Source organism: Pezoporus wallicus, unplaced genomic scaffold (genome assembly GCF_028554395.1).
Source record: "Pezoporus wallicus isolate ANWC-B61680 ecotype Strahan unplaced genomic scaffold, APGP_CSIRO_Pwel_v1 scaffold_11491, whole genome shotgun sequence".
Taxonomy (NCBI): domain Eukaryota; kingdom Metazoa; phylum Chordata; class Aves; order Psittaciformes; family Psittacidae; genus Pezoporus; species Pezoporus wallicus.
Window position 1 is genome coordinate 12,039,212 of NW_026642649.1, and position 16,503 is coordinate 12,055,714.

The window sequence follows — 16,503 nt, forward strand, 5'->3', positions numbered from 1 at the left end:
GCTGAGTAGTGTGTTGTTTTCTTTACAAGACTTCTGAGGGCCATTTCTATGAGATCTACTCAACTGAATTAAAATACTATCAGTAAAAATGTCAGCAATAACCTTCTTTCATCTCTACCTATCCCCTTCTACTGAGGACGATTCTGCTTACTTTTAATCCTGATAAAATGCTGCTATTTTTTTTTTTTTTTGCCTTTAGCTCTTTTCTGTAGGATACTGGGCTGAAGTAGAGCATTTCTTTGTTGTATGCATGTGCTTCTTATAATGCTGTATTGATGAAATGCTCTTTGTCACAATGGTGTTGAAAGGATTGTAACAGCGTATTGCCAGGCCTTCAAGTCTAGTCACCTTAAAATGAAATATTCACCAAAATAGATTTTCCAGTGCTATTTCCTAGCTATCCAGGCTTTCTGTCTTCTGTTCTGAGTCTTGTAGGAGATATTCAGCCACTTTGACCATTTGAAATACCAGGGTTAGAACTGAGGGGACATCTGGACATCTGCCAGTTGGCACAAACCAGTGTTTTTCTCAAACCTACTGCAAATCTGGGCAATGCAGCAGGACAATCTCAGTCAGCCCATAGATGGTTGACCTACTGATAATAAAGTGACCTGGTAGATATGAGATAGACGCACCTTATGGCAGTGTGAGATAAAATGTGTCCCAGGACCCAGATCCAAGAAGAGGTGTGGATCATTTCTTAATTCCCATAAACATGTGTTGGATGCTTATTCCCCTTGAGAAATGACAGGCATCTCCAGACAGGAGCAGGCATTTAGTTAGCCACTTTGTGGGATGGTGAATGGGAAGCACTGAGGAGAGGAATGTGTCCTGTATCTTAGCCCTCCCTGTGTTTCCCATGTTCTCTACAGAGATTTTGGGAGAAGGCTTTTGATTACTTTTGTTGTTGCCTCTTGCGCTGCACTCAGAAAGGTTGATTCTGCTGTTTTCTTTGGGTTGTCTTTCAAAAGAAGGAAAAAAATCCATCTGGAGAGCAACGGAATGAGGGAAGGATGACTGGTCTTTCATAGAGAGTTTTTATCCCTTCGTAGATGTACACAGGACAAAAGCAAGAGAGTGAGCAAGCAAATACAGTATATGAGTGCTAAAGTCAGCTGGGATGTTCTGGCCCAACCCCACTCCCCCAGATCCATGGATGTGTCAGACTTTAAGCAGACCTGTTATCATTTATGATGACCCAGGAAACAAGGGTCTTAAACTCCTTCACCTCTAACAGCTTCATACACAAAAATCCCTGTCTTTAGCTTCTGCATCAGGGTTGAAGGGAAATGCTGTATAAAGGAAGCAGGTAGTTCAATTAACTCATATTCTGGACTCAGCATGTTTCAAAACACTATAAAGGAAATCTCTTTAAAGTTTGGTTTTGATAAAATCTTGTATCAGCAGAATACAAAACGCAGTAACTCCATTGGAAAAGACAAGTATATGATAGGGTTACATATGTGCAGGAAGAGTCTGGATTTAATTATTGTCTCTATTCTGCATATAATTCCCAGCTGAAAAAGATCATGTTTTCAGAAAGAGAGTAAAATAAATAAACATTTGTATTGTTACCCCTGTTCTTCCTTCTTGGGTTCTCTTTACTCACCTAAGTTGAGATCTTCATTTTACAAATACCCCTCATCTCCCAGACTTTCTAATATTTCTGTGCTGTTGGTATTGCAGGTATCCAGTCATATATTATGGAGGTTGGTTTTGTCTGGCCTGGAACCAGGAAAAAGCTGGGCAACTGAGCCCAGCAGGGGTGTTTTCTTCAGAAGGGAGTAACATGGATTTAGATAATTGAGTATTTTCCTTATTTTTCATCTAAAAAAAAAAAAAACAGTAAAAGACTGAAAGTGAACTACAAAAGAGAGAAGGGGAATGGGTAATAAAAGCATAACTGAAAAGTTAGGTCAAATAAAAGACCTGACATTCAAATGTATAGATAGGATGTGAAACTATATTGTCATGATGCATGTTAGTACTGAGCTAGAAAATCTAGTCTGAGCTCACTAATACATAATATCGTATCTAGGTGATGCATAGTGATTTTTCTAACTGATTACCGTGAAAGGATTATCAGTAATAGATTCTTGCTAAGTCTTTGTAACCTTTGACATGGAATATTTACGCAATTGATCACAATCTCTCCCATGCCGACATCAGTAATACCTTTATCACTCCCCAGCTGATAGTGGGAAGCCAGATGGCAGGGATGACGAGCACTTATTTAAACTCAGAATGTGATTGTAGCCAGCTGGGGTTTGGAATTGCAGCTCGTCTCTTGCTGTCTCAGGGTGTCCTTTCCATGCATACAGGCTCCTGGGTGCCTGGTGTTTATTTAACACCAGATTCCCTAGGATTTGCTTCTTTCTCTCCCACGATGTCTTTCCAGTTATCAGAGTTTGTGCAGAGGGGTTGCTGACCTAATGGCAACATTAGTGTGCTGGAGTAACTTAGGAAGAGGGCAGAGGAAGCACTCCTATTCAATGGAAAATGCTAACCCTAAATAACACTTATGGGTGTGACACCCTGCAAACCCTTTGCTTTTTTTTTCACTGTTTTAAGGTTTTGGATGCTTCAGAAGCCTGGTAATGTTTGAAGTTTAGCAACAAAGACTATTTGCCTACTTTATTGAACTGTAGCTGTCACAAGACTTTAAAAGAAAATAGAAGCATGTATTATTGAAACATCAGGGGTCTGATTGCCTTCAGATGCTACTAATTTGACAAAAAAATCACTAATAATGTTCTAAATGAGCTTTTACCAACCAAGTAAATGTCTGTTTCTGCCTCTTCTCTGGAAAAGAGTTTGCAGTTACCTTCCCTCTGCTGCCATTAGCTACAGTAACATCTTAAAATAAAAATTAAAAACCCTAACTTGTGTGTGGAATGGAAACTCGATCTTTTCTAGACCACTTTAGCATGACCAATTTTTATTTGCCTTTACAATGACGAGATGCCAATGCTAAAATCTGAACTAAATAATTACAAGTCCTAGAATATCAAAGTAAACACAGGACAGAGGTTGTATAAGTCGCCTCTTACTCATTTTCAGGTACAAGAATGACATGCACATTCATTTGTCTGAACCGAATGGAAATATGTTTTCCGGTTTAAAGCCAATTTGTCTAATTGATACTTTCATTGAATTGCATGGAACTTAAGTCTTGCATCCTGACTGATTCAGAGTTAAGGAGCAAGGCTGAGATAACAGAAGAAGGTAATTGATTTTGAAGTCAAGTACTGTCATTATTTTGATTCATAAGCAATAATATATGTTTATTAAGACCAAGCTGATATTCCATTTGATACATTATGGAAGTAGTGGCTTTTGGCTCTGAAGGCTAGTGGACATTTGAGTAATCTTTTATATCACTAAACAGGGGACTATATATCTCTTGGCACTGAGTTGAGTTATATGGTAGTGACCCGTGGGCTGATGAAAATGTTATGCTGGATTAGCATTAGCATGATGGCTATTATACATTACAGCATTAGTATGTTACCTATTAATTAGATTGTCACATTGATTTTGTGTGTTTTAAGGCTGCAAAAATTCCTATAGTCTATTATTAGTGCTTGTTTAAAACTTGAAATAAATATGTTTAGACTAAAAGTTTCAAGTGGAGGGTTTTAAAGCCAGGTTCTTGAATTCATTCTTAGACATCAAACTAAACAGAGCTTGATTCTCAGAAGTACTAAAATGCTGTGCTGAATTCAGTCAAAGCTCTGGAATGTATGCATGGGTTGATGTTCTCAGGATCAAATCAGAGCAAGTAGAAAAAAGACCCGACAAATCTGAGACTTTTTTCTACAGGGAAAGAGGAGAGAAGCTCCAGAAAAACATGAACAAGGGCAAAAAAGGGGCAAGCACAGAAGTCACCCTGATGGTTACGTGTATTTCCTCTCAATGCTGCTGGAAATGACTTCATATTCATTGCTTTAAAGGACCACATTTTGTCCTTTATTCCTGCAGGACTCATGCTGTAGATTGTGGGGAATTATTTACATCTCAATTTATTTCTCAGCCCATTGGCCATAATTAAAAATGGAATTTGGCACTCCTCAGAGCCCCTGCTGGAGACTTTCACCTTGTAGAAGACAGGATTAAATGTGATGATTTATTGGGCTCGTGTACAGTCCCCTGACTGTGCTGTGGCACTGAGCCGAAAGCAAGCTGAAATGATACCCAGTCCTCTTTGGCAACTACTCACGAGCAGAATAAATCCTATCCCTTGACTAAAGCCCAGTCTTGTTCCATCCACATTTGCCCAAGTTCCTGATGTGTGGGAGCTCTTGGTTGCACAAACTTAAGGTTGGAGAAGGCAGTGGCTGCGTGCCAAGGTAGTGTGCCTTTAGGATGTTGGGATCCGTGCCTGTGTTTTTGTTGTCATGACATGCCTTCGGCTGTGCCTATGAAAAGCACAGAACATGATTTCTTACAGTCATCACTCTCCATCTTTGAGAGGGAAGTGGAAATGATGTTTAGAATCACAACTCTAAAGTTTGATGATTGCTCTGTGATTACTTTTCAGATTCTTAGGACTTTTTGGTACTAAAGCCAAACAGAAATGCACTCATAAATCTGGCAGAGGCTTTGCTTGCTTGCTTGTTTCTTCCCTGCTAAGCCAGAAAACAAACAGGAAGAAATATGTGGCCATGCACAGATTCTGCCACAGCATTTAGAAAATGTATGTGTATATGAGGTGGTTGTCATGGAAGAGGAGATGGCAAGTCTGTTTTTTGTTAGGGTGAGCTTTCAGGACCATGGTGTCTTTTGAAACATCTCTAAGTGCCTTATTGCTTTCTTCGATGCTCTTAAGGGTGTGCTGTTTTTGGACTCTGGGTTGTCTATGCTAGATCCTAGTGAGGAATCATCCTGTAATACCCTTGATAAAAACCCAGCTTGTTCATACCAAAACACCTTTTTCTTCAGTTCAGAGTGATGTCATGCAATGTGCCCCACAGGAAAAGATAAAAGATCCTGATGAAAGGATACAGCTGGATAGGGCTGTTTCCATTGCAGGAAGGGATACTGGCAGAAGGGTAATTTACAGGGACTGAAGAGTATTGATTTCTGTAAAACCTGATTGCAAAAGTTTCTTATGTCTAGAATGAAATCTGGTCTTAAAGAAGGGAAGGGAAAGAAAATAACCACCCTAGAGAAACTGCTTGTAAGAACAAGCAGACTACGTAAGACAGCTAAAGGCTTGTGGGAAACCCAGCTTCAGATCCCCAGTTCTAATTCAGGCACAGTGAAAACTTGCAGTAATTTAGTAACATCCCGTCTGTATAGACTGGATATTCACTGCTGTTACTCACTGAACCCTTGTTACATGGTTGTTTCTGTTGCTGATGTGAACTCTTTGCATATTACACTTGTTTAATGTCCTCTGAAAGTTCTTTTCATTAATGAAGCTGTGCTGTCCATGTCCTGTGATTTGCCAGGGATGCTTTTTTGTGACAAAGGGGTGTCTTTAGCCTTCAATACTTCCTTAGCATTGCAGCATCGTGTAAAAGCTGCTTGTGGAAATTATTTTCCTTGACAAAGCCACTTTGTTAGGGCCATGTGACTGATACAAAAAGCAATAGTTTCCTTGACTTGAAGGAATTTTCAGTCTAGCTTAAACCTGATTGTCATTGTATCTTTTGACTTCCTTTTAGAAATCAGGAATATTTAAAAGCAATCCATGGGCTGTGTTGCCAGTATATGATTCAGCCACCGGAAGCGGTATGTTTGGGTGGACTCTAAGAAACTGAGTGTATTTCCAACCTAAAATGGTACTTCTCCAGATTGCATTTGGTCAAATATTCATTATTCTTTTTACGCGCTCACATCCAAGTCAGTCTGTGGTGTACCTGTGAGACAGAACTGTCTTGTTTCTTACTGAGGACAAATCCCACAGACTGTCGCCTTTGTGTTTGTAGGGTTGCGAGCAGAAGGGACTGAACATGTGGCAAAATTAATAACTGGGTAGCATTCATACTTTAATCCTTAATTAAAGACAAGTGGGTATGTGAAATACATTTCCCCAGGGCTGTGGTGAGAGAATATCCACACATGTAATTAATCTAGCTGCTGGAAGTCACAATTTCACCACTAAAATCAAGCAGAAAGAGACACCAGCAAACAATATGGGCACACTCCAGCATTCATTGAAGTCAATGGGAAACTTGTCTTTTGACTTCAAAGAGCATTGGACTGAACCCTGCAAGATCATATTAAAACACTTAAAAGTCATTAAACACTTATTCACACCATACTGTAGTAATACAAGTATAAAAAAAAGGTGGATTTTAATTTAACCCACTCCATACGTTTTTAATTGTTCCATGTTTCTGCAGTTGGTTGCATATGTTTGGATTAGGTGGTGATTTTCCTGATGACTTGTGTTTGACTGTTGCTGCATAGGGTGCTCTTTTATAGCTTTGTTTTTCTGTATGTATATTCATCTTGTATATTGATACAATCCTTTCTTGAGTTAATACATGTGATTTTCTGTGAGAGCAAAGCTAGCAGCTTCTGTGAGTTGTAGTAGAATCAGAATCCTACGAAGGTTTTGGTTGGAAGGGACCTTAAAGTTCATTCAGCTCCAATCCCCTGCCATGGGCAGGGACACCTTCCACTAGAGCAGGATGCTCCAAGCCCCGTCCAACCTGGCCTTGAACACTGCCAGGGATGGGGCAGCCACAGCTTCTCTGGACACCCTGTGCCAGTGCCTCAGCACCCTCACAGGGAAGATCTTCTGCCTAATGTCTAGTCTCAGTCTCCCCTCTGTCAGTTTAAAGCCATTCCCCTTGACCTGTCACTGCATGCCCTTGTAAAAAGTCCTTCTCCAATTTCTTGCTGGCCTCTTTAGGTATTGGAAGACTGTTATAAGGTCTCCCCAGAGCCTTCTCTTCTCGAGGCTGAACAAGTCCAGCTCTCTCCGCCTGTCTCCATAGCAGAGGTGCTCCAGACCTCTGATCATTGCCGTGGCCTCCTTTGGACTAGCTCCAACAGCTCCACGTTCCTCTTGTGTTGTTGCTCCAGAGCTGGATGCATGACTGCACGGGTGTCTCACCAGAGCAGAGTAGAGGGGAAGAATCGTCTCCTTTGACCTGCTGGCTGAGGCTTGTTGTTTAGCTGAATCTCTGTTATTTAGTAATCTCTGTAAGGTGCAACTCCTACCCTAAGGGTAGGGACTGTGGAAAGGGCTGAAGTCATTGGTGAGGTTTCTGCCAAGGGGATTAGCAGTGCCCCAGTGTATGTGTGGTCCTTTGTATGGGGTGGGAAAGAGGTCACAGAGCTGCTGCCACCACTGCTGATATGTCTGGTGTTGATTGGTGTCCGTTACCAAGAACATGCAAACCACTCCAAGCAATGCATGGTCTAAACTTCAGATAATTCTGGGCTGCTGCTGGGCACAGGACATGGGCAAACATTGGTAATGGAACTGAATTCAGGGACTGGCTGGGGGCTTCAAGATGCGGGAGGGTAAATGTTATTTAACCTGGTCTCTGCTGTTGTTCACCCAGCTAACCAGTGATTAGCCACTAATCTTTGCCTGACTTCAGAGATCTGTAGCCAATCAACATATTAGAGAGAGCAAATATTTGCCTTCAAAGAGATGAAATAGGGTGGTCAAAAAGCAAGTGAGTGCCCAGCTTTCCCACATCTGGAAGATGCAATTTAAATTGCATTGCGTATCAATTACATGTCGTGGTTGGCAGACTGTGTTCAGAGAAGCTTGCTAACTGATGCAAGGCGAAGTTGAGAGTTTGCCCATTTGAAGATTTGTTGTGCTTATGTATGGTATTTATTTATTCCCTCAATGTCATCTGCGCTGAATTCACGCTAAGCTTTAAAGTAGCTAAAATTTGAGAGGCACGCTTGCCTGTGTAATGGTAGAGCATGTGCTCATAAATTGGACTTGGGAAGTCAGGACTGAACAGACCACAATAAGCATTTTATCCTCACACAGCAAACTGGATTTAGGTGTCACATGTGTGGCAAATGGTATGGGTTTTGTGGCTTGGGCTCCACCAACAAGAGAAGGCAATCCTTTCATCCCATCAGATGCATAATGTAGCACCATTTAATACATCTGGTATGAATCCTAGAATATAGCAAATAGAGAAACTGAAAAACTTTCTTCCTTTATATACTGAAAGTGTAAATGTGCTGAGGGTGCGGGAGCTCTGAGTTGGCTTTTCTTGCCCCTGCATGTCTGTAAACATGTGTTATAGCCACATTTGTACCTTTACCCATCCATTCATTTCATTGATATTAGAAACCAACAAGGCAAGAAGCAGTCTTCTTTTAATAAGTGGAGTGCACTGGAGGCGACCTCAATCAAAATAGGTTTTAGAAACCCCAGAGATGAAAATGATTTGCTCTTTGCTTCCATATTGTGGAGGACTAATGGAAACAATTATGACCTTACTTTATTTTTTAAGGAAATGTCTTGGGTTTATTGAAACTGAATTTATAGGTGTGCCAAACATGCCACTGCTTCTGTGGAACCAAGAGCAGGTCTTCTTCTGACTTGTTTTGGAATAATGTGCTTATTGCTGTTTGGCACATACAAAAATAAAGGAGGAGAGATGCCTGCTTCGTGTCTGCAGTGTTGAACAGAAAAAAATACTGTAATTACATGTTTAATAGTTGTGTATAAAAATCTGCTTGCCTACATGCATAGGTGAAATAGCTGTTTGTTTTCTCTTACAGAAAAGAGTCAAAGACGTTATATCTCCAATTGTATTTGAAGCTGCATACAGCCTTGGGGAACATGTAATAGAAAGAGGAAAAGAGGACAAGGAACTGCCTGCTCTCAAGCCCATACTCCGCTGGAAGAAAGGACAAAAGATAGCACAAAGGAACCAGGTTAGATTTGGATTGTGTAATTTCCCTGGAATGTCTGTAGCTGAACTGACATCAGAAGTGGACATGAAAGGGGACTGCCAAGCTCTGGGTTGTTTGCACACAGTAGTCTTTTTGTACAATTCTTACTGTGGGTGACACCAGTGTTTCTCCATGATACAGTAAAGACTTGTGCTGACAAAGTTGGACAGTACAAGGTGAGGTCACTTTCTTGTTTTGGGGTCTTTGTGCTGAGAAGATGGAGGGTGCTGAAGCGCTGGCACAGGTTAGAGAATCTGAGAATGCCCATCCCTGGCAGTGTTCAAGGCTGGGTTGGACAGGGCTTGGAGCAACCTGCTCTAGTGGAAGGTGTCCCTGCCCATGGCAGGGGGTTGGAACTGGATGAGCTTTAAGGTCCCTTCCAACCCAGTCCATTCTATGAATAAGGGAAAGAGTGACAATGGTCCTGTTCCTTCTGGTTCTTCTCTTCCTTTAGGAGGTTCTTGTGAAAGGCTTGTCCCTGGCCTTCTGTCCAGATTGGGCCATCAGTAGTGCTGGAGAGACAGGGCTGGCTCCAGAAGGGGATGTGGGAATTTGCCCATCTGTGTGAAGAGGAACAGTGGACAGAGTAAAGGAAAACTTGCCTGGCCCAACTGCCCTCTTTTCTTGAGGGTTCCTCGCTTGCAGTCTTGTGGCAAGGGGAAACCCACTCCTGCAGTTAATGCAGGACATGTCCTGCTAAAATAGGATGGTATGTTTTGGAAAAAGTAAAGTGTAAGTGCAGCCATGTACTTATTAGGATCCCATTTTGTTCCACTGCACAGCAGAAAACACTTTTGTCTGTAGTTTTGGTGAGAGCAGGAGAGCTCCCTTAATGTTGAAACACTTCTCATTTAGAGAATAAAGATTCGTTTTGTTTGTCTTCTTCTTTCTTCCAAACTGTTCCCGAAGGAATTGAAGTGAATGTGGTTATCCTGCCTGTCTTGTTTGTCTGTCTTGGCCTCACTAGTATCTTTGGGAAATGCTGGCCAATTTTGTCAGGTTTTGACAGGAGTGATCAAGACAGTGCTTCTGAAGGTATTAAACACCTTCAGGGTTCATGAAGCAGGTGAGGAGAGAGACTCTGTTAGTGACCTTTCTAAAGACTCCACTTCCAGCACAGTCCTTGCAGCTGCAGGACAATTCAACCTCCCACAGTGCCGGCACTGGAGCATCCAACTGTGAAGCTTGAAGTTCCATGGGGAAATCAGATTTCTGTGGCTTGCAAACTTCTTGTGTGTCAGAATTGGAGGGTAATTTGGGGCTGGAAGGGACCTTCAGAGATCCAGTTCCTTGCTCAAAGTGGAGCCAATTTACAAGTTAGATTGTGTTGCTCAGGGTTGCATTCAGTCAAGTTTATGTTCCAAAGCATGCTTACAGTTATAAGCTGGCATTGCTTGTGAATAGAAAACTTAAAAAACGTTGTGAAAAGACTGTCTGGAGTCTGAGGCTTTTAGCACTGAATTGTTAGATCTGGTTTTTAACCCTGGGAAGTTCATGTCTGTTAAGTAATTGTTGCATGTTCATCTGTAACATTACTTTCTGATCCTGCTCTCTGTGTTGAAATTGCAGGCCCCTGAATACTAGTAAAAGAAAAAAAAAGTAACAAAAATGCTTAAAAGAGATTTCCTTTGCCATATTACACAAGTGTTTTGAACTGTGTTTGGTTATAATCCTTGTACTTAGAGAAATGAGTATTTATTCAAGTATGGTTTATTTTTTACAAATGTATGAATGGAAGATACATCTAAGACTTAATTTTACAAAGAGGAATTGTGTGGCTGTTAACATGTCTGAATGTTGTATTGTTGCAATGATATGATGGGAAATTGGGGAGAACTTTGGAATTTAGGCAGTGTGCTGAAAACAGAAGTGTTACATGAGCAAAACTGCTTGGATGCTTTGCCACTGTCTTTAAACTGAAAGGTCTCATCTTGCCCTGCAGACATAGTCTCAGATCAATATTTAAATACTTGAATGCTGACATTATACAGTAGAAACAAAGATACAGTGGGATTTTCCCTGACTAGGTTTCTTGTGTAATTTGGATGAGAGGGGGAGAGTTTAACAATCCCTTTCCATTTGCTTTCCAGATGTTGTTCACTTATTTTAGTCAGAAAAGGATTTTGACATGGGGTACACCTGCAAGTGTGCTTTCACCTAAGGAAGTGGGAAGAGCTTTAGAGCTAGTGTAGCAGTCATGGTGACAAAGCCCTGATGGAGTAGCCTGAGGGCATGGTGGCAGGGTCCTCAAAGACCATTTTCATGGGAAAATCAGACCATAGTAGTTTTGGTCAACAAGAAACTGAACAAGAACTGGCAGTGTGCATTTGCAGCCCAGAAACCAACCGTGTCCAGGGCTGCATCAAAAGGAGCGTGACCAGCAGGTCGAAGGAGGTGATCCTGCCCCTCTACTCTGCTCTTGTGAGACCTCACCTGGAGTATTGTGTGCAGTTCTGGTGTCCTCAACATAAAAAGGACATGAAACTGTTGAAACAAGTGCAGAGGAGGGAGACGAGGATGATCAGGGGACTGGAGCACCTCCTGTATGAAGACAGGCTGAGAAAGTTGGGGCTGTGCAGCCTGGAGAAGAGAAGGCTGCGTGGAGACCTCATAGCAGCCTTCCAGTATCTGAAGAGGGGGTACAGGGATCCTGGGGATGTACTATTCATCCGGGACTGTAGTGATAGGACAAGGGGTAATGGGTTCAAACTTAAACAGGGGAAGTTCAGGTTAGATAGAAGGAAGAAGTTCTTCCCTGTGAGAGTGGTGAGGCACTGGAATGGGTTGCCCAGAGAAGCAGTAAATGCTCTGTCCCTGGCAGTGTTCAAGGCCAGGCTGGACAGAGCCTTGGGTGACATGGTCTAGTGTGACCATGGCAGGGGGTCGGAACTGGATGATCTTAAGGTCCTTTCAAACCCCAACTATTCTATGAATCTTTCAGGATTCTTGTTATCTCATGAGTTGTAATTGTTTTAAAAGGCCAAGAGGGAAAGTAGGAAGCAAAGTTTATATAGTAAATGATATACATTTTCAAAGAATCTAATGATTACATAGGGACCTTGCATTTTGGAAGTCCAAGACAGTTTTAGTGGGCTCTTTTTTTCAGAAGATACAGCATGGATGAGGATACTATTAAGTAGAATAAAATCTTAGTGTTAGTGCTAGCACTCAAGTCTTTAAATATTGCTGTGTGTGATTTTTCCAAAGCCCTAGATCCTATTGATCCAGTCAGAAAGTGGTGTTTTGAAATCAGAAGTGTTGCATCTGTTGCTTTGAGGCAGCATTAAGATACTGTTAAAAGGCTTCTAAAAAGTTCAGGTGTCTGTTTTTTGTGAAGGACTGCAGGAGAATAAGCTGTAAGTAGAGAATACCTGAAGAAATGGGAGGGAAGTCTGACTGGGCAGGAAAGGGGAGAAGTTCCATCTTTCAAGATCCTACTGCAGGTCTGCTAGACCCTCTTGAAAAGCCACACATCTTACAAACGTGTGCTTTAAAGTCACCTAGAAATGATTTTATTTAAGCTAAGGTGATGTTAAAGCTGAAGTGGTCACTTTCCCTGTGATTTCAGCTTGTTTTTCATGAGCCAGATGTTCCCTGCATGCACGTGTGACTTTCCAACAGAAGTGTGCTGCCCGCTGGCTTATACACAAGTAGGTGGGAAAGCCATCAATAGGCCTCTTGAAGGGAGAATTGAAGATTACGTTGAGCATATGAAGTTCTTCATAATGCTTTACCATAATGCAATAAGGAGACAGCTTCTAAATAGAGTTCGTGGACATCCACCACCAAAAGTGACAGGTCCCTAATGACATAATCACAGAAAAGGATTTTGTTGGATATTCATCCTGTAAATCAGCATTACATTGTATGTGAGAGAACAGCCCGATCAGGGACTAATCACTTGGACTACAGTAGTAAAAGGAGTGTGGGGATGTGGGATATCATTCAAACTGCTTTTATTTATTGGTCACCTTTATTTTAAAAGAATGCAGCCTTTACTGTAAGGCAGTGCAAAAATACTTGTATTTAAGACTAAACCAGACCAAAACCAAACCTTGACTCTTCAGTGAAGGAGCATGCTTCTGTTCCTAAATGAACTTTGCTTGAAACAATCAGAATGTGAGAAATAATTTGAACATCTGACTGCTTTGAACAAAAGGATCTTCACTGAAGTCTCCTAATGAAAAAGCATGCAATTCTGGGACTTCATCTGTTGGCCTCTTTTAGTAAGCAAAGAGGCTCTAGTACTTCAGAATGAAGTAATAATGTAATTAAACTGGCCTGAGGGACTATTTAAAAGAGGATACAGTAACATATAGCTTCTCATGGACTTAATTATTTTTTTTGGTTCTTGAATGTGCTTACAAGAAGTTATGGTTGCTATAGCTTGGTCTAATTTTTTGTGGTAGCACAAGCAAATACTTAAAGGTTATGTGTATGTGTCTACTGATGGATGCCTCAGAAACTTACACGATTGTTGGGTGGGGACTGGTTGTGTGGGGAAGATTACAGCTTTCCAAGTTGTGAGTGGTTAGCCAGCTCAGTTTTGCTCAAACAGAAAATCTCTGGTGGGTCGAGATTAGGTGGGGGGAAAAAAGGATTCTACTTTTTGAGTGTGTATTACAAACTCTAAAGCTTCCCACTCAGAGGATGACTTTCCATTAGGTTCTTTGTTGCCTCCCAAATCCAGTTGCTACCCCCATCCACTGGAAAAAACTAGTAAGTTTTCTTACTTCAGGGACATCAATGTATATTTAGAACTTGGTTTGGCATGGTTCATTGTGAGTGGTTTGTACTATAACATTTATTTTTGTATACACACTGTATAAATACATATCAACCAAGAAGGAGAGGGATCTCCTGCCAAATACAGTGGGGATTTGTTCCTAGTAGTATCGAGTAATGTATCTCGGAGCTTGAAATACGGTATGCCAGAATTATGCCTATTCTAAATACTGTAATAAAATCACCTGCTGTTATGTGGAAGGAGACACCATTTTGCTATAAGAAAATAGTCTCAGTAGATTTAATTGCGTCAGTGTCTTCAGGACTTCATGAATGGTCTGCCATAAACCTGCCAGTGAGTTTTAAGAAGAGACAGAACGTGTTCAGGATGTTCTGTTCCCAGCTGTGCCACTGACTTGGGTACAGTGCTGCACCTCTGAGTGGCTGATGCTACACATCCCTGGGATAAGCTTCACCTTTTTTAAGCAGAGAGCTATTTCTTGGAAATAACTTGTCTGAAAAGCTGGTTAAGCATTTGCACATAAGTTAACGTAGTTGGCGGGTATGAGAAAGTATAGGAGGATTTTTATGGAGCTGACTTATGAACATCTTTAGTGATTTCAGCTTGCTGCAAAAATAATTACATTCTTTATCTCAAAACAAGCACACACACACAGAGAGTCTCATACTGAGGGTAAAGCAATTACAAGATCTGGGCAAGCTGAAATGTAGTATCCATACACACAGCATGGTCTACATTTTGTCAATGATACCTTCTCCAGAATAGAGTTCCCTGTGTGCGTGCTTGAGTCAGGTCATGTCTCTGCCAGCAAATTGAGCTGTGCCCAGGGCATTTCTAGGCATTGGAGTGACACGTTTATCCTGGTAAGCTGCTGCAATGGCTCTTGGCACCGTTCTGGCCTGTGCCAACTACTGCAAACTATTCCCAGGCATGAGTCAGGAGTTAGGATGCTCCTGTCTTGGAGGGCAGGGCAGTTTAACTTACTGGTACACTGAAGCCTCAGTAACTGAGTATATTTTTCATAGCTGGATAGGCGTAAAGTTTGAACCCAGGCACACAGGAAGTCTTTGGGAGACTGCAGAAGTCAGCCTGATGGCTGTTTTCCACATGAAACATCTTGCTACTAAATTATTTCCTACTTGGGCAGAGCAAGCTCCCAAATTCTCTTCTGCATCTAGTCTTGCAGAGATCCACTGGGTGCCACCCTTCCTGCTTAATTTCCATTGTTTTCCGTTTGGTGGGAGTTGGATTGCTGAAAGTGATGATTTGCACTCCTCCCTCTTCCATCCCTTTGGTGGTGTCTGTCTTTTGCTCCAGACAAGTTTGGTCAGAGCCGGTACTGTACTGGCAGGGCCTGAGAGCAGTTTGTGCCAGGAAATCTGGGAAGGACCCACCCAGAGCATGCACACTGCTTGTACAATTGAATGGAAATCAGTGCCTCTGATGGTATGCATGTTTCTGTAGGCTTGTTCTTATGCAATGACAGGCTTCACCAGTAATTGTTCAACTTGTTCACATTCCTGTTTAACAGTAGAGGAAAACCAGAGTAACTGAGTATGCGCAAGACATGATTTAATCCCCAGGTTTAATCTCATGGGCTTCCTAAAGAACAATAGCCAATACAGGTATATAGACCTTCATTTCTTGACATATGTGCTAGGGGAGAGCCAGCCTATAGGGTGATCCTGTCTTAGGGTCATAGGGTTGTGCCCCAGCTGGCAACTAAGCCACATACAGCTGCTCACTCCCACGACATTGGGATGGGGGAAGGAACCAGAAGGGTAAAAGTGAGAAAATCCATGAGTTGAGATAAAGACAGTTTAAAGGCAAAGCAAAAGCTGCACGTGCCAGCAAAACAAAGCAAGGAATTGATTCACCCTAACTTAAAATCCTACTGGGTAATTTCTGCAGTTCAGTGTAACCGCATGCATTTAATTTCCAGACTACTCTGTGGATGGAGAATTGTAATTGTAAGTAAGGAGGAGTTCCTGCTTATGTGTGGAGCTATAGAAGAAAATGCTAATAGTCTTAAAAAGCTACAGAGACAAGAGACAGACTTCAGGAAGCCAGGGTCCATTAGCTCTGTTCATATCTTTTCAGCAGTTATATGAAGGATCAGTAGAGCTTAATTGGAATACCTAACATCTTGAGAGGAGATAATATGATAGTATTAGTTCATTCAGCTCAGAGTACCTCAGTGCTACAAAACCCCTGGCAGTTGAGAGTAGCATTCATAAGTACAAAAACACAGAGGTGCAGGTGGATTATAGGAGAGATCTTTCACGTATCCTTGGGGGTCTAAATGAGCTAAAAGTAGACATAAATGACATATCTGATGATTTGAAGACTTCTTTTTGCATTTCCAGATGATGAAACAGCTGCCACATCTGTTTTTCATTTGTCATTGTTATTATGCCTTTGTATTTTCAATTATACAATTGTGTGCTGAGTTACAAAGGTTGTGACTCTTTTTAAAACGTTTAAGTAAGAAAGCATCCTGAGTGAGAAAGATTCATCTTACATGGTTCTACTTTTAGTAGTAGAAATAAGGAGGTTTAGGGTAGAAAAGGTTCTCAAATGTCATTAAAGAACCCTCCTGAGATGATATAATTGAATTCTTCTGTAGTCATCCCAAATAAATGGAAGGGCATTTAAGACACAACAGCAAAATATATTGAGAGATGTGCTGCAGAAATCCATCCTATAATGGTATGGGGAGATGGGACAATTAACCCAATAGGTTTTTCTCATCTATTGTTCTATGAATTTATAAGGCCTGAAGTCTTGTGCAATGAGAACACTATTTGGACAATCTGAACTGTTAATGGTTTAAAAGAGAAAAAGTTGCCTCAGCCTGAAAAATGAGT

The 16,503-nt window shown here is 41.4% G+C and overlaps 1 protein-coding gene across 1 annotated transcript in view; it reads left to right on the top strand.

The window, feature by feature from the left end:
* ITGA9 (integrin subunit alpha 9) overlaps positions 1 to 16,503 on the top strand; it is a 210,822-nt gene that overhangs the window by 102,396 nt on the left and 91,923 nt on the right. Inside the window, exon 16 of the mRNA XM_057431474.1 lies at positions 8,716 to 8,871. Within this exon, the coding sequence (XP_057287457.1) occupies positions 8,716 to 8,871 (156 nt within the window). The remainder of the gene's footprint in view (positions 1 to 8,715; positions 8,872 to 16,503) is intronic.